At 39.0% G+C, this 23,197-nt stretch overlaps 1 protein-coding gene across 7 annotated transcripts in view; it reads left to right on the top strand.

Annotated features, from left to right (window-relative positions):
• ARHGEF28 (Rho guanine nucleotide exchange factor 28) overlaps positions 1–23,197 on the top strand; it is an 84,187-nt gene that overhangs the window by 30,202 nt on the left and 30,788 nt on the right. For 5 of the 7 annotated variants that reach the window (XM_077790074.1, XM_077790076.1, XM_077790075.1 and 2 more), the window contains exons 3-20: positions 2,171–2,472; positions 4,913–5,057; positions 6,297–6,408; positions 10,770–10,842; positions 11,331–11,454; positions 12,776–12,908; positions 13,284–13,339; positions 14,813–14,864; positions 15,408–15,555; positions 15,661–15,785; positions 16,663–16,803; positions 17,275–17,525; positions 18,514–18,636; positions 19,028–19,145; positions 20,005–20,259; positions 21,161–21,237; positions 21,884–22,062; positions 22,716–22,810. In XM_077790074.1, coding sequence (XP_077646200.1) covers positions 2,171–2,472; positions 4,913–5,057; positions 6,297–6,408; positions 10,770–10,842; positions 11,331–11,454; positions 12,776–12,908; positions 13,284–13,339; positions 14,813–14,864; positions 15,408–15,555; positions 15,661–15,785; positions 16,663–16,803; positions 17,275–17,525; positions 18,514–18,636; positions 19,028–19,145; positions 20,005–20,259; positions 21,161–21,237; positions 21,884–22,062; positions 22,716–22,810 — 2,509 coding nt within the window. The remainder of the gene's footprint in view (positions 1–2,170; positions 2,473–4,912; positions 5,058–6,296; positions 6,409–10,769; positions 10,843–11,330; positions 11,455–12,775; positions 12,909–13,283; positions 13,340–14,812; positions 14,865–15,407; positions 15,556–15,660; positions 15,786–16,662; positions 16,804–17,274; positions 17,526–18,513; positions 18,637–19,027; positions 19,146–20,004; positions 20,260–21,160; positions 21,238–21,883; positions 22,063–22,715; positions 22,811–23,197) is intronic. The other 2 variants (XM_021531778.2, XM_021531777.2) reach the window with 2 other exon arrangements.

Raw genomic sequence — 23,197 nt, 5'->3', positions numbered from 1 at the left:
ACAGGAAGACCTCTAAGGCAGGCAGTCTCTTCTATGTTGGTAAGCTAAACAGCATGTGCTTCTTTAGAGTATTACTTGTTTGTGTGCATTTCAGATTTCTGAATTTTATGTACATTCACAATTCAGATGAGCTTGCTGAATAATTTCAGAAGTTAATTATAAGTTAACAGTGAGGCTTACAAGCTCAACAAAAACAAGATATTGATGAAAATGTGAAGCTGGTGTCCTACTGCTGTCAAGGAACTTCTGATATTGGAGATCCTCACCTGTATTCCTGTCTCTGATTTTTCAGCAACACTGGAGATGACCTAAAGTGTCATTTTACCTCACTGGGTTGTACCTGGAATCATCCCTCATTGGTCACACTCAGATACCATAATGTAGACCATGGGCATGAGTCTGACTAGTCACAACTTGTGTGTAGTGTCTGGGTCTAGCTAAAGAGATGCCAGATTCTGGTATTGTGTACCTATTTTTCAGTGATGCTTTAAGATATTTATTTATTTGTAACCTGCTTTGAGCTTGCCTTGTTACCTGCCTCCCCCTTGCCTAAATGTTGAAATATAGGAGTAGGAAATTATCAGATAATGTTAGAAGTCTAATATTTTGCAAGTGTGATTTCTTTCCCCCTTTCTTTGCCTCCTCCCCATCCCTACTCCATTCCCTGAAACACTTCACTGACTGTATTTGCTGCAGATCCAGTTCATGTGACCTCTGAGATGGAAGTTTAAGTCAGAAGCTGAGTGTGTTCAAAATGTACAGAAGAGATGTAATATATATTACAGATGAATGTATGTAATAATGACGCACGAGTGAGCAGCTGTCAGGGGACTAAAAAGTGTAGTCTTTGAACTCTTGATTTGAACAATATCGAGGTTGGAAGGACAGAGCTGCAGAACTGCATCTCCATTACAGATGGAGATGTTACCCAAGTGTATTGCTCAGGGGGCCTCCAGCTTGGGTAGCTAACCTTTGCTCACTATGTGGCCACATTCTACTTTTTAAAATTGCTGACTGGGGCCAAATCCTCCCTTAAGCACCACTCAGCAGGAGCCAGAGTGGCTGCTGGAGAAGGTCCCTCTGGTGCTGAAGAGGAACACTGCCCAGACAGGAATAACTTTTCAGGGAGGAACAGCTGCATAAGACCTTGGAAAAGCATTTTACCTCTGTGCATGTCATGTGCACAGCACAACAGAAGTATTTCCAGACTTGTATGCACTGTATCTTTGAATGCAGATGTGGGCTGCTATAAAAATGCCATCAGTTCTTGTCTTTTACTAAGAGAAGCATAATTAAGATGGGGATGAAAGCACATCTCAAGAGGAACTGGGAAAGAGGAAGTCAGCAATCAGAAACACCAGGGCTTTGTAAATGCTTGCAATCTTTCCTTTGTTCTTGCTTTCATACAGGTGCTTTTTGGAGATTGATTGTTTTAACTGGCAATGTGACTTTTCAGTATTATTCAGTATCTAATTACATGTCCGTTGCCTCTAGCTAAAAGACTAACAGTGAGCTGAATTTTAGTATCTTCTGCAGCGTCAACGGGAAATTATTTTTGACTAGAGTCTAAATCCTGATCCCTGTACCTGAGAAAATAGAATTTCAAATCCATTCCTGTCTTTGTGCAAAAAGAGAAGTGCTTCAGGCCCTGAATTGCTTAATGGCAAAAAATAAGAGTAATTTCCCTTCCTCCACTCGAGAAACTCTGTTCCAGGTCATGTATATTTATCTCAAAGCTTAGGAAAGTGGTGCTGACAAACTAAAAGTGCATGATGTGTAGGCTGATTTTTCCAAATTAAATTGCAGTTCTCTTCCATATGTCACCCACACTAATGAATTATGCATTTTTTTTGCTCAGCTTAAGGGTATTATTTAATGAAATCTATAAATATTTTTATCAATACATTTAATAAAAGGTATAAATATGAGTGAGAAATTTAGCAGACTTGGAAATCCTAATTAATTACTGCTCTAATTAGGGAAAAAATTAATGCAAAGTCTAGAATACCTTAGTTGTATAAATTGCCTTATATTCATGTGATGTAGAAAGTAATAGGGAAAAATCCCACAAAACATATAGCCATAAATAAAAGGCAAACTTCTCAGGTCCTTGTTTCCTGACAATACATGTTTTTATTGCCTCTTACCAGCACTCATATTTTACCTGCAGGCTGGAGACTTGAAGACTAGCTACATTCATGGAGATGGTGACAGCAGTGAGATGTGTCTGAACGCCGCCAACTCAATCCCGATGGATAAGAGCTCTTCATCTCCCTCCCTCGAGGAGAATGACCAATTTATGTATCTCCCAAATGAAGAAAATCAAAGGCCAGTAAAAAAAGAAGAAAAGGCAGGGTTAAGACATACCATTTCACCTTCTCATGTGTATGTAGCAGATTCATATCTTCCATTCAAGACCCATGGATTTGCTCAGGATCGGGGCCAGCTTTATGCTGATCTGAAAAGAAGAAGGTATGGAATTGACTTGATGGTATGGCCAGAATAAAGATTATTTGTAACCACCTTTTGTTTTAAAAGGTGAAGCAGATGTGAATAACTAGTATTATTGGGTTGAAATCTCTGTTTTTCATCACTAATATTTATTGTCCTAATAATCCGTTTTCACCCATAAAAGTGTCTTCTTAGTAAATGTGTCTTAGTAAATGTATCTTGAATGCAAATTGATAGTTTTATGCCTTTATTTCTTATAAGCAATGCTCTTAACAAAATTTAAAAAAATAATCAGCTCTTTACTGTCACTGACATTGCGGCATTTTTGATAACAGAATTTCACTGTGGTTCTCCTCAGTTATATTTTCCATTAAGAAAATAGTCCAAAATCTGTTGAAGTCTCTGGGAGCCTTTCAAGTCTTTGAATAGGCCTGTAGAAGGACCATGGTACTCCTGATTGCTATCTCTAAAAACACAGTGCAGACTGTAGCTGCTGCTTCAGACAGGTTCTTCATAAGAATCATTGCTGGTATACAAGGTTGCTGCCATTTATCTGAAGACCCTCCATTTCTTCAAATGGCTTCAGAAATGCAGAGAGCTTTGGTGATGGAACTATAATTTTGATCATTAACTTAGGTTTTTAACAATTAGTTTAAAAATTAAACAATATAACAATACATTTGCTTGATGAAAAAGCTTTATTGCTTCTCTGAATAGGTAAGATTCCTTCTTACGCAGGAGGAAATCTGAATCTTGCTCCCACCTTTTGGAGAGTATTAGGACTAGCTGGAGGTAGAGCATCAGATCCATGTAAAAACATCAAGGAAGAGAAGGGTCAGCCAATTATTATTTAAAGTGGGCAATAAGATTTTCTCTACTTTAATTCTGAGTTTCTTATACAACTATGAAGTTCCACTAGCAGGAATATTTAACACAGATAATATAATACATACCAGATGGAATTTTTCTTTCACAGTCTTTTTTTGGTGTTTGTTGTTGTTTGAGGTTTTTTTTTTGTTTGATTTTTTTCTTGCTAGCTATAGGGATGTCATGTAGAATGTTATAATCCTTCTGTGCATCTAGTCAGAATCATTTTTATCCTATGTATTTTTAGATAGTCCCACCCTTTTAAAGACCTTGGTGAGGTACATGTATGAGAACTTCTAAGAGTGTATATAATTTTCAGAGACATGTGATTTGCCTTAATATGTCATATGACATATGTAATTGATCCACATATCATGCATAAATAAGACTAGTAGTATGTAATTCTATTTTTAAACCAGCTTTTTATGTCAGAGAAGTTCCCTAGAGAATTTACCACAGTAACTCATGGATACTTATCTGTTGATGTAGACATGTATCGCTTTTTCAATTTTAACATGTGACAGTAATTGATAATGCATTTATATAAGTTGTTTTTGAGATGTCATGTTGGCTGTTATTTGGAAACATTGCAAACTGTTGTCCCCAGAGTTGTAATACAGAAGTATTTTCAGACAGTAGCAATAGATATGTGCTTCAAAAAAGTAGTGATGTGTGAAGGAATTTTTGTGCTCTTACCCTTGGTAGGAACTCTGGCTATTTAGAAATACCACACATACTTTAAAGTTTTATGTTGTAAGGCTGGAATGTTATTGAAAGCAGTTGACCATTTCTGATGAAGAGACCATGAACTTGATTTTGCAGGTAACAACAGGCCTCATCCTGGGAAACTCTGATACTGCTGAGCAACCTTAGTGCACTCTCCTGCTCATGAACCCTTTCCAAAAACATATTCTCTATGTGTTTGACATACTGATTTAGCCAGAGATTTTTCAGGCTGCTTGTTGCTCTCTCTGTTTTCACATGTCTGTCTTTTGAACTGAACCTCATTAACTGTCCCAAGACCCTCCTTAATCTCTTCTTGGTGTTCTTCTCTTCCATCTTCTGTCATGAAATCACAGATGTAGATAAAAATATGTCTGTTAACAGCTATGTCATATCTTCCAAATACACACACGCGCATAATATCCATCTATACTCATGTATACTGAAATCCGAGGGAGTTCTCTCAGCTCCCCTTATTGTCTCAGTTCTCCTTCTCTTCTTTGAAGAGAGACAGGTTTATGTGTGGAACAAAAAATCTCATTTTCTGGGAGATGCTGAACATGTGTCTGAAACTCATGATCCAGAATTGTCTGGCTGTGGTGGGAGTGTCTGTGATCATGGGCGAGGCAGATACCTGCACTGCAGATCTTCAAGACTGCATCAGAGGGATCCTGGACAGGGAAATTACTACCTTTGACCAGGTGGATGCAGACCTGAGAGACACCTCAGAGCATGTTTACCTGACATGATCATGGTAGTTTGGGCTGTCATTGGTCAGAGGATTCAGCCGTATTTTTGCTTATTGCAGTAAGGTTGAAGTAAATTGCTATATGGAATTCAGGGAAGTTGAAAGCTTTGTTGTCTTCTTCAGTTCAAGTCTCGATGACCTTGAAGTAGACAACGGAAGTGGAGGTGTGTCAGACAGATCCTGTGTTCACTACAATCCCCTCAGCTCTTCACAGGCCATGGCTTCTAGCAGAGATGGACTGGACTCACCTACCAGTGTGCAGCCCAAGGTATTTGACCCTGTCTTGGCTTGAATTTCCTTTTAAGTAAATCACTGAAACTATGCAAGAGACATCTGAATCTGAAGGGGAAAGATGAGTTCCCAGTTGGCAGTGCTAGTATCTCCAGGGCTGGGGCATTGAGTTGTGAAGCTGAAACTCCCTGGGTATGGCTAGGCTGGGCAGCTGCAATGTAAAGAAAGTGTCCATTGGAGATTTGCCTCAGCTTTAAAAAACACACCATCTCTCAGAAGCATTTCAAAGGACATGTTTCAGGTTCAGTGAATCAGCATTTTTTAACCAAAATGTACTTAGTGAGAAAATATTTAACCAGCTCAAGTTATGTGAAACAGTAATGCTTTGTAAAGTGTAAAACGGCTTGCTGCCTATTTCAAAACAATTTCTATTCACAGGGAAATTCAGTTCGGATGTCCATTGATTGATATAAATCTCTTTGTTATGGTTTACTGAAGTATCCTGTCTATGTTAATTTTCATTAGACCATGGTGCCATTTCTGAGATCTTCAGACATATACAATAACAAGAGTTATTTCTTGTTTGCAGAGATTTTTAAATGATTTTTAAGATGCACTTGTTTCCACTGTAGAACTTCAGCGAATGATTTAATGAAGGGAGAAAAAGAGTTCAGCAAAAATATTAATTATGGTAGGGCTACTTTAAAAAAACAATAAGGTAAGCACTTTGTAAATGATGTATCAAAAATTAGGGGGTTTCCTTTCAGGTCTTATTGTTGAGATATTTGAAAATGTTTTCAAATATAATAATGATAAAAAAGCAAAAAACAATGTAGAGAAAAAAGGTCAGCTCCTTTCTTTGGAAACTCTGACATCTGTAATTACTAATGTGTTGCCAAAGTCTCCATGAAATGTTCTTCAAGTATTAAAGCATTAATAATGCCTTCCTTGGTAAAAGAAGATAACTTGGTCATCAGAAATGGCCAACAATACTGTGTGGATGTCGCCTGTTACCAAATTGGAGAAGAATGTAAGCTTTCTTCTTAAGTAAGTCTCTTAGTCTAACTTGAACCTATAACTTATTTCCTGTAGCATACAAAAATTTATCATGGAGAAAGTAGGACAGACTTCCTAAGAATTCACATGAAGTTGTCAAAAATACAACTTGAAGCCAAGAATATTTATGCAAATTTTTAGTGGTTCCTAATTTATTTTGTTTCTGTTGCTGATGCATTTCAAAATTACACAAGATTTCATTTGCTGGAATTTCTCATAGGAATGCACAGTATTTGGGATTCGGTCACGCTCCTATTCATACTCCTCATCCAAAGGTTTGGCAGTAAGACCTCGGATTCCTCGCGACTTTGCAGTTGGGGATTCAAACAGAGGTCAGTTCTTTGGCTTTGTATTGTTCAATACCTGCCTTAGGTCCAATGCTGATGATGTTACTTTACAGAGTTTACCAGTGCGTATGTCTGGTAGCTTTCAGGGCTAGTAGTAACTACTAGACAGTAGCCCTACCATCTTCCCTCAATTTTCTCCCATCTACAGCCCCGTCATGCTGCCATCATGCCCATGATACAGTGACTGTCCTTGAGAGGGCATGCAAACTGGGAGAGAAATAGCCACAAAAATGAATGCAGACAAGGGCAGTAATCCTCCTATCGTAAGATCCTTACCCTAGCCTCCTGCTAAGTGTCTGACAGAAACCAGGAGGAAGCTCAGAACGACATAGAAGAGGCATCAAAGAGGACAGATGGTTCCAGCTTCCCACAGATCCTAAGCAATCTCTGAAACATAGGTGGGCTGTGGTATCTCTACAAGCTGGGAAGGAAAACTCACCCATTTCATCAAGTGGAGTCAGAGATGTCTCTACAAGAAGCTTGTAATTTTTTATTACTTGTTTCTAATATGCTTTATTTCCAGACGTGTACTTTCATATTTAGAAGACAACACACACTTTTCTCAGTGAGGGTATGGGTTATATTAAAAAACCATGCAAAGTGTGAAATACATACACTGTGCTTTTCATACAGCTCACATCACTTAAAAAACACTTGCATTTTATTTGATCTCTGTCTCAGAAAGCCTGTCCATTTCCATACTTCCAGTTTGTTTCTCACTCCAATATACCTTTAGTTTTTCACTAGTCCAGGGCAAGAGACATGACATGTGAGTCACAGTGAACAAAATGGATTGGACACCTGGAGGAGTTTTGGATGGTAGATCATTGGAATGTTCAAGGCCAGGTTGAATGGGGCTTTGAGCAACCTTGTCTAGTGGTGACATCTCTGCCTGTGGCAGAGGGGTTGGAAGTAGATAGAATAATGTAGTTAAGGTCTATCCATTCAATGAGGAAAACTTCTTGACATCCCATCTGAACCTCCCTTGGAGCAGTTTGAGGCTGTTTTCTTTTGCACTGTCACTTGTTGACTTGAAGAACAGGCTGACCCCCACCTGGCTACACACTCTTTTTAGGCAGTTGTAGAGAGTGGGAAGGTCACTCCTGAGCTTCCTTTTCTTCAGGCTGAACAACCCCAGCTCCCTCAGCTGCTCCTCATAGGACTTACTCTCTAGACCCTTCACCAGCTCTGTTGCCCTTCTTTGGAATGCTCCAGCGCTTCAGTGTCCTTGGAGTGAGGGGCCTAAAACTCAATACAGGATTTGAGGTGTGGGCTCACCTATGCTGGGTACAGAGGAACAATCCCTGCCCTGCTCCTGCTGGCCACTCTGGTGCTGGCACAGCCCAGGATGCCATTGTCCCTCTTGGCCACCTGGGCACTGCTGGCTCATGCTCAGCTGCTGTCACCAGCACCCCCCAGGGCCTTTTCCTGTGGGCAGCTCTGCAGCCACTCTGCCCCAGCCTGTGGCACTGCCTGGGGCTGCTGTGACCCAGGGGCAGGACCAGCACTGGCCTTGTTGTACCTCACACCACTGGCCTTGGCCATGATCCAGCCTGTGCAGATCCCTCTGCAGAGCCTTCCTGCCCTCCAGCAGATCAGCACTCCCACCCAGCTTGGTGTCATCTGTGAACTGACTGAGAGTGCACTCAAATGTCCTCACCCAGATCAGCATTAAAGATACTAAACACGATTGGCCTCAATGCTGCCGCCTAAGGAACTGCGTTGCTGACAGACACAAAACTGGATGTAACTCCATTCACCACCCCTCTCTTGGCCCAGCCATTCAGACAGTTTTTTATCCAGCAGAGTGTACCTGTCCAAGCCATGAACTGCCAGCCTCTTCAGGAGATGCTGGCTGGGCCTGATGCCCTGGCTGTCCTGTATGTGCCAGTCATCACACTCAAGATACTCTGTTCCATGACCTTCCCCAGCACTGAGGTCACCCAGGTCAGGCTGACAGGCTGTAGTTCCCCAGATCTTGCTTCTGACCCTTCTTGGAGGTGGGAACCACACTTGCAAAGCTCCCTGAGTACTCCAATGATCTTTGAGATCCTTTCCAAACCTAACCACTCTGATTCTTTGACATTCAATGTGAAAACATACAAAAAGTGTGAAAATGCTGTCATTAACTTTGAAAGCATTTAACAACAAAAACTGTTGTAGGGGTGAGAGATAAAATGTTTGCAAGCTTCCTTTTTTCTAAGAAACTGAATTAAGCAGTGCAGCAAATAACTTATATAATGTTAGTCAAATTCACTGTATGATTTCATGTCACCTTTTAAGGAGGAGTAAGTATTGCAGCCTGCAGCATGCAGCTGTGTTTTATTTTCCTCCGTCTCCTAAAGTGTTTGTAAGCATTTATATGCAACACTTTAGGTGAGAAGTCTTAATAAAAAACAAGGCAGAAGAAAAAGCTAGAAGTATGTCAGAGAATTAAAAGCTAGCAGAATAGTAAATCCCTGTATCATGCTTAAAGTTAAAACAATTCCTTTGACACCACAGCTAAGGGACTTCCTTGGTGTCACAGTCCCTTAAGTTTCACCCAGACAGCATTACTTGCCCCAACATTCATTCTTTCTCCCCTTACTTTGGGAACGGTCAGTGTTGGAGCTTTAGATGTCTTGTAGAGAAAGTGGAAACCCATTCTTGTCCAGACTTTAGAAGCAGGGTGTTCTGTGCCTGCACCACAGATGCAGTGTAATGCTGGGGGGGAGCGTGGTGGTCTGCTGAGCTTCCTGCTGGGACTTCCTTCCACCAGTGCCTCCTGCATTGTGCCTCTTTTGGCCAGCATTTTGCAAAGATGGGAGCATTGAACACAGTGTTTGGCAGCTGGCAGTGGTGATTATTATTTGTGTAAGGCAGGCACACCTGTGCTCGCTTTGAGCAGTTTTGTCTGGGTATGGAACTAGTCCAGGAACTTGGTCAAGAAGCTGGCTCAGATAGTTCATCCTGATCTCTGTGGACTGTAATAGGATTATGTCTTGGCCTGTCAGGAGTCTGCACATGGAAAACCTGCCCCTTCACCTCTGCCTAACTGCCAACACTTTGCACATCTTGCTTAGGGTTTATCTATGAAAGAATGAGTGCAGCTGCCCTTGCATATTGCAAAAAATTCTAAGCCAAAGATGAATTCAGAATGACAACAGGGTGTTTCTTCCCCCCACAAAATATGAGAAAAAAAGAAGCAAAACACCATCCTTTTCTTTTGGAAACTTTACAATATGCTCAGATTTAAAACATACTACCCGCCTTTATTTGAGAGGGTATTACCAGGCTATAACAGTAAAAGATTTGTGCCTGCTCTGTAGATGGTGTCCTCGTGAACAGTGATTCATTCCTCCTCCAGGCCCTTAGACTCTCTACATCAGTGTCTCAGCTCCACAATGCTGTTTTGCATGAGGTCATCTTCATCTCCCATGGATACATGGTGTTGGTGTCTTACAGAAGCATCCTGTGGCACAGGTTGTGCCTGACAACTAACTGAAATGCCCTTTTTTGTTTTGCTGCCTCTTTGGTAATTATTCTAGCTCTTGTCTCTGATGTGTGTATTCGTCTGTGGAGATGTGGATTCAGCAAAGGGTGTTTAAGCCTGTATCTAACATCAAGGAAAGCATAGTCTGGTGCTTTGACTTAGGCAAGCACTTACCTTTCTGAACCATACTTGTGTTAGCTTTGCTAAAAACGTCTGCAAAAGGGAGTGGCTTTTAATTTGAAATTTAATTTTAATATTCTCTATAGTTTTGGGCTTATTTTCTTCCAAAACAACCTGAGTGAGTTGTTTATCTTTTGTTTTGCTTTTTAGAGTGCTTGTGGAAGGTATCTCCTTGGGTCATCTGTTTATAGGATCATAGAATTGTAGAAGACACAAATGTATAGCATATTAAACATCCTAGGCAGTATTTAGAGTAGTAGTATTCCTCTTTGTGTAGAAGGATTTAGGTTTTAAGTAGATAAAGCTGCATAAGATGTGTAACTGCAAATGTTAGAAGAATGTCATTAAGATGTTTTATATCAAATAATATAAAAAGCAAAATGAAGGGAGAGTCATTGGAGTCTGTGTTGTTAAGGAAAAACAAAAGAAATATTTTTTGCTATTCTTAAAAACAGACTGTTTGCAGAGACTGGCATTCAGTGATATCCTTCTCAGTTTGGCAGAACCTGTCAACTAAAAGCTTAGTAGGATGTGGTCTTAACCTGGAAAAAGCTGTTTGTAATGTATGTATGTTTTTGCCTTCCTAATTATCAAATGACTTTGCAAACCCTTATGGCTTGGTGGAGGTCGAGGGTTTCAAGTAAACCTGATGACCCTGCAGTCTGAGTGGCCCGTGGCTGTTTGTGTCTTGCAGAGCAAGTGTGCAGTCTGCCTGAGCAGTCCCAGGAGCAAAGGTACGGGTGCGTGTCACGGAGAGCCAGGAGCAGGTCTGTGCAAGAATGCCATCTAGGGAGTCGTGTGGGGAACAGACCTTCCATGTGGGTTTTGACCAGTTGTGTAGAGGCCCACGGCTTCTGTGTACTCATGCCGAAACCGTGTGCCAACCTAGCCCAGCTCTCACCACCACATCCTGCAGCAGGGTGGGATGTGCAAAGCAGGGATGGGCTTCTGCCTGCTGCTGGGGCTCCTGGCCCCTGTAGGGATATCCAAACCACTGCAGTAAAAGAAGGGGAACTTTTGATGCCTGCTGTAATCTAGGCAAGCTTGTTACACATTGAACGTGCAGGGTGCTTTTTGGAAAGTGTTACTTCTTTTTGTATAGGGATAGCAATCTCTCGTAATGTGTTAAACCCACAACAAAGCATGCAATTGTAAATGTTAGGTGAAATAAGCATTGTCCAGATTCTGCCAAATGTTAATTAAAGGAGTGTTGCTGCTGGAATGAGGATAATTTTTTCACTGGTCTCTGTTTTAGGATTCAGGAAGAGGAATGGAATGAATATGTTGTACCCCTAAAAAATGAGGCTGAAAAATATAAAGTGAGTCGGACTTTCAGCTTTCTGATGAACAGGATGACCAGCACACGGAATAAATGCAAGGTAATTTGGGATTTGTGTCTGATTTATTATGATTATGTATGATTATGTCACTGTAATTAAATGAATGAAAGCTAATTTTTTATGATAATATAAAGATAAAGTGTTTGTTACAAAACCACAAAAGTCACAGGAAGATTACTTACACTTTTCTTTTTTTAAATTTAAAGCATATGCAGGTTACGCTGAAATGGTCCTTATATGAAAAATCAGCTTTCCTTTGATATCATTAGTAATTCTGTTTGGTGATTTAGCCAATATTTGAATATATGAATTACATTTAAGAAACATTTTATTTGTTAAATAAAATTAAGAGATATGGGCCTGTTCTTGGAATTGCTCTCAAAAAGTAATTGAGTATGTAAACTTCTACATTAGGGTGTAATTAGTTGAATTTGTCTTTTTTGAAGTTAATGGGACTTCTTGCATAAGTGAGCACGGTGTAGTGTTAGAGAGTTTGAGAATTTAGTCTGCAGAGTCAAACAGACCTATTATGAGAGGTAGATTCCAACATTGTAGTTTAATTCTAAGGCATCCTAATTTTAGATTAATGGCATCAGTTAGCAGATTGAAAGACAGGCTTGGCCTATAGGCTCTTACTGGGTGGCCTTTTGATGGTTTTACAGGCTCCCTACTATGCCCTCCTGTGCCCCAGGACATCCTAACATACATAGATGTGAAGGTGTTTGTCTGAGGCAGTGCCTTCAAGAGTATCAGAACTGACCATGAACATGTGAACATATATGTCTGATCATGCAGCTTGTGCTTCTGTGTTCTCGTAAACTATAACAGTCAGTATCTATAATCCATGTGTATAGTTAGTTATGCCAACAAGGGTACTGGAAAACCAGGTAGAATTTATTAAATTTTTTACCACTCATTAAAAATAGGTTGTTTCTAGTGTCTTCTAAGATCTAAAGACAACTTGTCTAAATTTGCCTAACTGCACCTCTATCTACAGAGGCATGAGCTGTATACATGTAGAGGATACATACAGTATGTACAGTGCATCAACAACTGTTCTAAAATTTTGTTTACTGTCCCTCCCCTTTTTTTAGATTTTTAAATGTATTTCTACCAGTCTTTCTTGATAATGCTTCCAGGCTTAGCTGCCAGTAAAAACAATACCTATATGATTTTAGGGCTTCAGCAATATTGGGTGTAAGAGTACAGTATTCTGTTGCAAGTCTTCTAGGATAGGGATTAAATATTCTAGAATAATTTGGTTTTATAAGAGAATATTTTATGGTTTTTAAGATTGAATAACTTTATTAATTAATAAATTTGTTTATTTACTTTCCTGTCTCTATTTTTGGGAATGAAGACAAAAAATAAAGATACCAAAGATAAGGAGAAACCAACCAGGCACAATTTTACAAATGGGTCTTTCCCAGGAGTTATCCCATGTATGGTCTGTGAAAAGGCCCTCCTAGGAAAGGAGTCACTGCAGTGTTCTTGTAAGTAGTGCTGGCTTTTACTTGTGCATTTACAGTGCTCTGAATGCTGTTCTGGCATCCTGGTGCAGTGTGTTTGAAACCTTGTCCTCATTTGGTGATGACAAGGTTTCAACCTTTAATTTGTGTAATGAGCTGAGGTTGACAAGGGAGAGAGAGGAAGGTCAGCAGGGAACATATTCAGAAAGAACCTTGTCTATCCCCTAGCCGACTAGGAAGAAACTTCCTTCTAGACTGTATCTGTGCATGAAAGAATTCTGAGGATCACTTTAGCAAGTGAACCTGAAAAAGGAAAAACTGAAGCCTCAGAGTACATTTTCTTTTGTGGACTGGGGACCCTGTTTGGTGCCAGGCTTTGAAACATACCTTCTCTTTCAGATTGCAGTGTGATTGTGCATAAAAGCTGCAAGGAGTGCGCTCCTGTATGCACCAAGGTAACCTCCTACACTGATCTCACTAGAGGATACTTGATTTCCAAGGGGCTGGAAACATGATCAAGAAAAAAAAAATGCATACAGTCTGCCCAGACCTAGTGTCAGTGTGTGAAGGGCTGCAAGGGTGTCAAAATGGCTAAGTGGGCAACAGAGCAAACACTGTTTGCTCTGTGTGCTTGAATAACAATTCTTAGTGGGGGTCAAAAATTAGTTTCAATAAGTATTTATATTTTTGAAGGGTTGCAAGCCCGGACTGTGAAATGGTGTGCCTGGAGGGTTACAGAACAGATTGAAAAGAAAGGCTTCTCAAAACCACAGAGAGAAAGGACTCTTGTGTATTGGGGGGGGATTCCATAAGTCTGGAATAATGGAAAGCAGAGATGGAAGAGGCTCTGGCACATGACCTCCTCCACCTCCTCACCCTTCGGCTGGCTAAGTTTGGGCAGATATTTGTTCTAGATAACAATTTGGGCAGATCTTTGTTTCGGCCATTCTGGGAAATCTCTGGAGGAGGAGACACCACAGCTGCTTGTCTAGGCAGTTGCTTCCAGTGTTCAGCTGCTTCTGAGCAGGGCAACACCAGCACTAGAGCTGATGGTTACTACCTTAACAGTTAAGAAGGAATGCATGCATGGTGAGGTTATCATAACAAAGACATAATCTTGAAAGCCAGGTGTGTTAGGCTACTGCCCTCAAGAAATAAAATAAGACTCAAAGAGAAATGTGCCACAATGATGCAGGTAATTTTTCACATTTGTGGAGTGTGTCTTTCTGGTGTAGCTGGGTTTTACATCATGGTGGCTTTCAAGGAGAGCATGATTCCATACTGATTCCTTAGCATAAACAAGCCTTAAACTGTACATGAATCAAGTGAGTTTAATTTTGTTTATAATTTTCATGTCATGGTCTTGCACTACTTTCTGGGAAGCTTTAGTCTGAACTGACAGCTTTGGTTCCTGCAAGAGGACACAAGAGGACACAAGAGCCCTCATCTCAGCAAAAATGCAGTGCAGGAAGTGTTCACTGACCCACTGAAGTGAGGTATATGCCCAAGCACAGCAGGTTTTTGGTACAGATTTTGCAGAAGTCCACTTTGGAAGGGGGAGCAACTCTACCTTTGGTACCCATGCTTCAGATAGTGTACTACCACAAATGCTTTGATCTTATTTAAATATTAAGTCCTGAATGTGCACTTTTCTTGCAGCCTTTGCAGGCAATACTCATATGGAGAAAATAGAATGTTGTAACTCAGTCTGCTTAGAATAAATACTTTTGTTGTACAAATTGTAGTACAAATAGTATTCCACTTTGAATATTATTATCTACCATTAACTAATAAAATTAGTTATTGGAAGGAATTAGTACCATAATTTAGGACCACTTTCTTAGTGTGATGGCTTATGTGAATAAGTTACTGACTTGACTGTTAAGTATATTATCAGCTATGTGATTTCAAAAAATTCTTTTTTTCAGAAGTCACAGGAGAAATACTGTAATAAAAATAAGCTTCAAGTTGGTGTAACAAGTAAGTTAAGTATAAACCTAGCATTTATAAGGTAGGCCTTGATAAAAATCATGGGAAAGACAGCATGAACTTCCTCATATAATTTCTCTGTTTTAAATTTTTGTTTCAGTATCTGTAAGAAAAGGTGTGTGTTCCTAATATGAATGGATTTTTTTGAGAGACCACTGTTTAATTAAGTAGTCCTCTACTAAAATGAGTGTGAATTTACTATATTTTCAGTGGAAACAAAAAAAAGCAGTAGTCAGTTCTGTCTATGTAATTTATCTTGTGCACAAGTATTTGCACACCTATAGAGCATGTGTGATTTGAGATTATTTCCTTATCAAAGGATAGCCACTCTGGGGCTATTCACATATAGACTTATTTTTATATTCTGTGAGAGAGCATTGTGGTCATGCACCTTGGCAAGTGGGCATTCTTGATGCCTGATGTAGGTCAATATGATTACCAGGTAACATTTCTCAGTGTAAGTGTGCTATTGATGATATACTCTGTCAAATAATGACAAACTCATTGTTTGTCAAAATGTGCTTTGCTTCACAGATTCTCTGCCTGGAGACATTTCACAGATGGTGCTGTCCTCAGTGCATCCCTCTTTCTCTGCGCCTATTGGACTGTCTCCTGGAAAGAGGGAAGCCTTGCAACAGCCCTACCTCTTGTCCAAAAGTGTCCCCAGTGCCAGTTTGGAAAGGTAGAGGGGCAGTTGGTAATGGACTATGCTAAATACATCCCTCAGGATTTCTAGGAAGATTAAAGCCATGAAATATTTTTTTTTTTTTAAATATTTCTGCTTTAGAAGAGCTGCTACACAGTTTTCTGGACAAGACCTGGAGACTAGTACCTGGAAGTCCAAGTCACAGTCAGAAGAGATGTTACAAGCATTAGGGACCTTTTCTTCAATGGATGCTTTTATGATGGAAGGTGAGAATATTGCACAGGCATTTTGTCTTAATAGCTAGTTTTGGAAAGTGAAAACAAGAAAAACTTCTTAGCTGATTTAGGGAGACACTTCATCTTCTCAAAGAAGAGCACTTGTTTTTGATAATTACAATTGTACTCCTCTTTAAAATGATGAAATTAATCATGTTAGTTTTAAAAGACAACTTTTCCTTTCTTCCTTGTAACTAACTGTTTTATAACTTTTGGAATATTTTAGTATGTTATTGCCATTTTAAAGTAATGGGGATAAATGTACTGGCATCCTTGCAGAAACAGAATAGTAATACACTTTTCCTTTGCACTCATCCAGTTGACTCTGTTAACAGTGTCCATTGCAAATTGTAAACCTGCGACACTTGTATTTCCTCAGTAGCTCAAATTCTTAACTCCTACTGTTGAGCTGTGCTCTTACAATAGCTGCATAGCCTTATGAAGCAAATAGAAATAGGTTTTTTCTGTAGCTAGGTGTGAGACTGAATTTGAAAGCTGAAGGGCTTTCATTCACATAGGATGGTGCACATACCACTCACTGGACTGCTATTGGAAATGTTGAATTTTATGTTTAAATTTTAAAAGGTTTCTTCAAGCAAAGAGTTATAAAAATGATTTAATTTGAGGAAAGAATAGTGTTTTTTACCTATTGTGCTCCCCTTCTGTCACAAAAGCAATTCAACACTTTGGTAATATTGACATCTAGCAAACTTTGCTGTAGTAAAGACAGTGCCAGTGTTTGCAGAAGTCTTACCTGTAGTTCATCTCTGCAATGTGTTCCCCTTACTATATGAATTGATCTGCATGTGCTAAGGGACTTCCCTTACTCTTTATATATGGTGTTAAAGAAATATAAATTTTGTCATAGATGATGTGGATTTGTCTCAGTGGACTGATCTCTGCACAGATGCAGAAGAGTTTGAGGCAGACTCCTGGAGTCTTGTTGTGGATCCGATGTTCTGTAGCAAGCAAGAAAAGGATGTCGTCAAGCGGCAGGATGTCATATTTGGTCAGTATATATGATAAAGCTGTGTGTAGGTTTAAATGCAATTTGGTGTATCAGATAGAAAGGGAACCTACGTGGTTTATGGCCAGAAGAATAAATGCTTCAACTTGAAACAACAAGAAGGTTCAAAGAACATTTTTATCGCAAAGTATAATATCACCTAAACTAAGGACATTGATAATAGTGGCTACCAGAAACATACCTAGCCTGTTCACAGACTGGTTGAAATTGGAAGGGACCTCATCCAAATCCTCAGCTCAATCTATTATGACGACAGCTTGTTCAGTGGGATACAGAGAGAATTGTGTCAGACCTAGATAAATGAAGTCTTCCTACTGACAAAATCTATTAGATTTGAGGCTCACACAGAAAAAGGAATTATGACTGTGTATTTGATAGACTAAAGTCTGTCTTATAAGATGTGCAAAATATTCAGGTGATTAGTACACTCTCCTTTTTTCTTTTATACTGCAGAGCTGATGCAAACAGAAGTACATCACATCCATACCTTGTTCATTATGTCTGAAATATTCAGGAAAGGGATGAAGGAAGAACTGCAGCTTGACCACGGCATCGTGGACAGAATATTTCCCTGCTTAGATGAGCTACTGGAGGTGCACAGGCAATTCTTCTGCAGAATGAAGGACAGGCGGCAGGAATCATGTACGGCAGGAAGCGAGCGTAATTTTATCATCAGCAGAATTGGAGACATCCTTTTACAGCAGGTAGAAGCATCAGTTCTGTTAATCCTTTAAGTGCTCAGCGTTCCAAATTTAAACAATTTTTTTACTCCAAAACTTCTATGGGCAAGAAGCCAGTTATGGTTGCCTGAAAAAGATTCAAAACCTGTCCCTCCGTGATTATTTCAGGATGAAATAGCAGTGTGAAAAAATATAATTGTTGTCAAGTAACTGTGGTGAACTTCTCCCTGTGTGGTATGAATGACAAGGAAAGTGATGAACTTGGTCATGTTTGCAGCAGAAGGCTGCTGTCATACTACAAGCTGCAAATAATGGAAGTAATGGATTCACTTTATCATTTGAGGAGAGATGTGAAGAACTGATGATGGAAAGGAAACGACTCATTAATTTCCTGTAGTAATCTGGCATCCGAGATCGGTTACATCCCAGGATACTGCTCAGTAGGGAAGGAAACTACTCATTAATTTCCTGTAGTAATCTGGCATCCCAGATCAGTTACATCCCAGGGTACTGCTCAGTAGGGAAGATGTGGTTGCAAGGTGTTTCCTGTGGCTGAAGAATAGCTAACTGAGGCTTGGCATTTGCACCTCAGTTCCTTGTGAAAGGGAGGTGTAGCTTTTCATCTTCTGTCAGTCTTTTTTCACTCCACTGAAATAAAGAGTTGGGCTGTTACCTTGTCTAGAAGCAATGTGGAGATGAGACAAAAATAAATGAACTTCAGAGGCTGTGTTTGAAAAGAGGTGAAGGAAATGCTGTTATAATGTTCTAGCTTTTACTGGCAAGAGTACAGTGGAGGTTCCTTGTGCTCTCTCCAGCCTGCATTCCTCTTCTTGCTCCTATGAACAGCTAGCCTATTTTCATTCTCTAGTGACAGGCCTTTTTAGTGAAATTCAGAGAACTCGATAAACCAGTAATGTAAAAGTTCCCTATTTGTACAAAATTCACTTGTTAAAGGTATACACTTTTCTGTCAGATAGAATGTTGAGCACAATTCACCTATTAATTTCTTCAGTTTTCAGAGGAAAATGCAACTAAAATGGAGAAAATATATGGAGAGTTCTGTAGCCATCAGAAGGAAGCTGTTAATCTCTTCAAAGAGCTGCAACAAAACAAGAAGTTCCAGAATTTTATTAAAGTAAGTTAATGTGGAATCATGAGCAGTATTGACAAAATGCTCAGGAAAAAGCTACATAGCTATTACTTAGATTTAGGGTTGGAATTATATTCAGTAACTCACTTTAAATGGCTAATAAAAATGGCAAAAGTTTTTTCTCCTTAACTAGTCAGCTGATAAATCACAGTTTTCTTTCAAATTTTAGAATGCTTTGGCATGCAGTGTGTATTACACACATGTTCCTGTTACAGTACGCCTCATCCCTCAGCAGAGCAACTGTTCCTTGGGGATGGTTCTGATTACACAGCATTTGTTTTAACTTATTCTAATGCTTTTAGATCATATTTCTTATTAGTCAGTTGGTGGTTTGATATGCATTTACTACCTAAAGTATATATTTCTATCTGTGCAGCTGAGAAATAGCAACCTGTTGGCACGACGCCGAGGAATCCCTGAATGCATTTTGCTTGTCACTCAGAGAATCACCAAATACCCTGTTCTGGTTGAAAGGATAATGCAATACTCAAAAGGTAAATAAAAGCTAAAGGCTTGCTTCATGTCTGAAATCCTAGCACACTTCTAACATAAGGAATTTGCACAGCTACAGTATCACAAAAGATTAAATTCACTGCTCTGTTGAGACATAACCAGAGCAACATAAATGCCTAATGTTCAGGCAAACGTCACCTGAACAGGGCTGTCTGGTCTATATAGGTCTTGTCAAGGATAAGTTGTGAAGATTTCTGATATTCCAGTCAGATAGGCCATAGAAGTCCAGAAGAGAATACTTGTTTTAGGAATAGACCTTGACTAAAATATGTGAACTAGCTCAGATGCACAAGTACCTTTGGAATTAATTCTGGGGGAGCCTTTTCTAAGTAGGGCTAAGCAAACATTTTGTAAATTACTCTCTGTTTTTTCATGCAAAGCTTGAATGCCCTCTGGAACTTAGTAGAACATTTTGCAGTTACTATTAACTTAGAGATATTGCCCCGCAAATGTAATAAATGAGCATTGTAGAAAGTTGCATATACAATGCAAATCCTTTGTACTTGCAGTCCTGTTTCAAGGGTTCTTTTAGTCAGAAAAATAATGTACTATATGATTTACTTAGCTGTTAATTTTTTTTTTAAGTGCTTGCACCTCATAAATATTCAACATGTTGTTTTGGTTAATGAATCAATCTGAGGTACAGGTAATATTTTAATAGGTGAGTCAAAGGTATTACCTCTAAGAATTCTAGCAAGGTGGTTGCAAGGTTAAACTTAAATTAACAAAGTTATCAGTTTAAGGTTTGCCTCATGCTGATTGTTTCCAGAAAGCAAGGAATTATTTCTTCTCTTGAACATACTGACTAGTGTCATGTTGTTTATTTTTTGTTTCATACAGAAGGAACAGAAGAACATAAAGACTTGTACAAAGCCCTTCATCTAATTAAGGATATAATAGCAGCAGTAGATTTGAAAGTGAATGAGTATGAGAAAAAGCAAAAGCTGTTGGAAATTCTCTGTAGAACTGAAAACAAAACATTTACAAAGCTGAAAAATGGCCATGTTTTTAGGAAGCAAGACTTGCTGAGGAAAGAGAGGATACTTCTTCATGAAGGTTTAGTGTATTGGAAGACAGCGACTGGTCGGTTCAAAGGTATTTCATTTGAACAGTAAAGTCCTTTAACTCTTTGTTTACAAATAACATTCAAAGACTGGTTAAAGAATGAAAATACTTTCTTGCGCTATATTGCAAATAAGAATGTCTGAGGTAATGCTATTGCCAATATCCCACTAATTTCTGGATGGTCAGTTCCAGAAGCTGCCATGATTTATGAGTAATCTGCATAAGAACACAAGTTCACATACAATACCATCTGCATTTCTTCTTCCAGTCCACTCCTTCTAGTTTTTGGTTTTTCAATTTAATTTCATAATATAATATTTTGACTTGTACATTTTTACTGTTCACAATATTTGCCATTGAAAATAGCTTATTAACAATTCAGTGGTAATGAGACATCCAGAGTAGAAAAGAAAATCTGAAGCTACATTCTGCTGGAGCAGAATTTACATTCAAGCTCAGATTTTGATTTTTGGTGTTAATCATGTATTAGGGGTTGGGTTTTTTTTCAAAGCCTACTAGTTTTTGCTGTAAACTTTATAAAGCTGTGTGTAGATCATCATTCAAGAAATGCTTTTACGAGTGTAATGCTGTGAGTGTATGTTGCAGCACAGACAAAGCAAGGTTATGTGAGATAGTCTTTGCCAGGCTTAGGGAAGCTGTACTGCCATTGGTGCAAGGATTCCTTCCTTCTCTGGGCCTGTGTTCCAGCATTTCCAGCATGGTGCACTTTCCTGGGAGATACAAAACAGGGATGTGCAAGAGTTTCATGCAGACCATGGGCTAATTCAGATACTTCCCATCTAGTTTACTGTAGGATTCTACGAGATATTTCTTCATCAGGGCTTCTCTCTTTATAAAGATAAAGTAGGAATTTAACACTGATTGCACTAATTTTAATTAAAAGTCATTATTTTCCTTTTCTCATTTTAAGACACCTTAGCCCTGCTTCTAACTGATGTACTACTCTTCTTACAAGAAAAGGATCAAAAATACATCTTTGCAGCTGTTGTGAGTATATTATCAGATATTTTAACACATACGTTGCACATTTATTTGTATATTTCTCAAAAATTTAGTCTTTATCCAGCTCATTCCCACATAACTTATTTTTTTCTAAAATCCTGGTATTGTATGTCAGTATATAGAAAATTAAATTTGTTTTCAAAAGTAAATATTTTTTGTGGAGAAGGATAAAAATAATAGAATTATATCTTTAATGTTGTGACTTACATGACTGTGAAGGTGGGAAGTTGTGCAGGCTCTTTCAGTTATCTAATATAAATTTTAATTTTTTGTTTCATAAAACAAGCAGAAGAACAATTATTACTGAAAATATAGTAGTAAACACACACAAAAGATATGAAAGGTCAGGGAAAGAAGTTCCAAAACTATACAAATATAAACATTATATTAATATTGTGTCTCAGTATCAGTGAGCCTCTGAGATTTTCTTTTTAGCATATATCTAGTGCTTAATTTCTTCATTAAAAGTGTAACATATTTTAAAACAATGTCTGATTACTCAAAACTTTCAGTGGTCTGACTATATCAGAACTAGTGTAGTCCAATGAATTGAAAAATCATTTTCTTCCTGGAGTGTGGTGTTTTAGAAGAAAGTAATTTATTATGTGTGTGTTTTGACTGTTTCCTCCAGGACCAGAAGCCTTCAGTTATCTCCCTTCAGAAGCTCATAGTAAGAGAAGTAGCCAATGAAGAAAGGGGGATGTTTCTGATCAGTGCTTCATCTGCAGGGCCTGAGATGTATGAGGTTCATACCAGCTCCAAAGAAGAGCGTAACAACTGGATGAGGCATATTCAAGAGGCAGTGGAAAGGTAGGGAAAAAGGGGTTTGGTTTTCATGCTGGTAGTCCAAAGCGGATGGAAGGTAGGTTGGATATTCATGGCAGCATAGTCTTTATTCTGCATTGTACTGTGTCTATCTGTGAGTTTGTGTTTTCCTCTGAGCTACAGGTGCCAAAACCTCTTCATCACTTCTGCCACACTTCCCATATTCCTCCTGGTGGTTTCCCACTGAATCAGCAGACCCTTTTTGTTTCTCATTAGACATCTTTACCAGCCATTGTACCAGCCTTCCCTCACCTTTGCATTTGGCACTGGCTGCCTTCCAGGGTCCTGCAGGGGTCCATACAACCATTTTAAGGAAATAACAAATCATGCCTGCTATCTTGGCATCACCTCATTAAGAATGGTAGGGAAAACCTTGCTTCTGATGGTCCCAAGCTTACACTTGTGGCAGCAGACCTGTGGGTGTGCACCAGCCACTCTCACTGCACAGTGCAGCCTTAACAGAGTAATAGGGAGTCCTTCAGTCTGCTTGATGTCCAGGCAGGCAAATGACATGCTTCTGGATTGTTACTAAGGGTGCCAGTGTTGTGTTCTGTTTATTGTGAACATAACGTTGTATTGAAGATGAATATATGATGTGCAGATTTTGCTTTATCCACCTTTGTCTTTTATCTTGAAAGTTGTCCAGAGGAAGAAGAAGAAATGAAAATGAGTGAATCTGATGAGGACAGACGTATTGCTGAGGCCAAGGCATGCAGAATTCAGAAATATCAAGGTGTGGTACCTTTCCTATCTCTCTGAGAGCTCCAGCATCCTCAGAATTCAGGATGAATTAGTCACGCGCCCATGCGGGCTGGTGTGTTCAAAGTGGCTCAACAAGCAGAGTCACAGCAGAGACAAATGAGGTGGTCTGATGGTATAATGTGGGTATAGTGAATGAGAAGCATGTTTTTTCCAAACATTTTAATGTGTTTACTACATTGCTATAACTTGAAAATAAAAATAAAAATAAAAATTGATGTTTTCAAAGCAAACACTGTATTTCACAGATTAGCATCAGGACCAAGTAGTTCTGAATTTGTGAAAATACCTTGAATCTTCAAAGTTTTGTGGCTTTGTGTTGTTTATGTCACTTTGTCCTTTACTACTATTATTTTTATCT

The sequence above is a fragment of the Lonchura striata genome, chromosome Z (assembly GCF_046129695.1).
Source record: "Lonchura striata isolate bLonStr1 chromosome Z, bLonStr1.mat, whole genome shotgun sequence".
NCBI lineage: Eukaryota > Metazoa > Chordata > Aves > Passeriformes > Estrildidae > Lonchura > Lonchura striata.
This window is presented reverse-complemented; position numbering and strand designations above follow the sequence as displayed.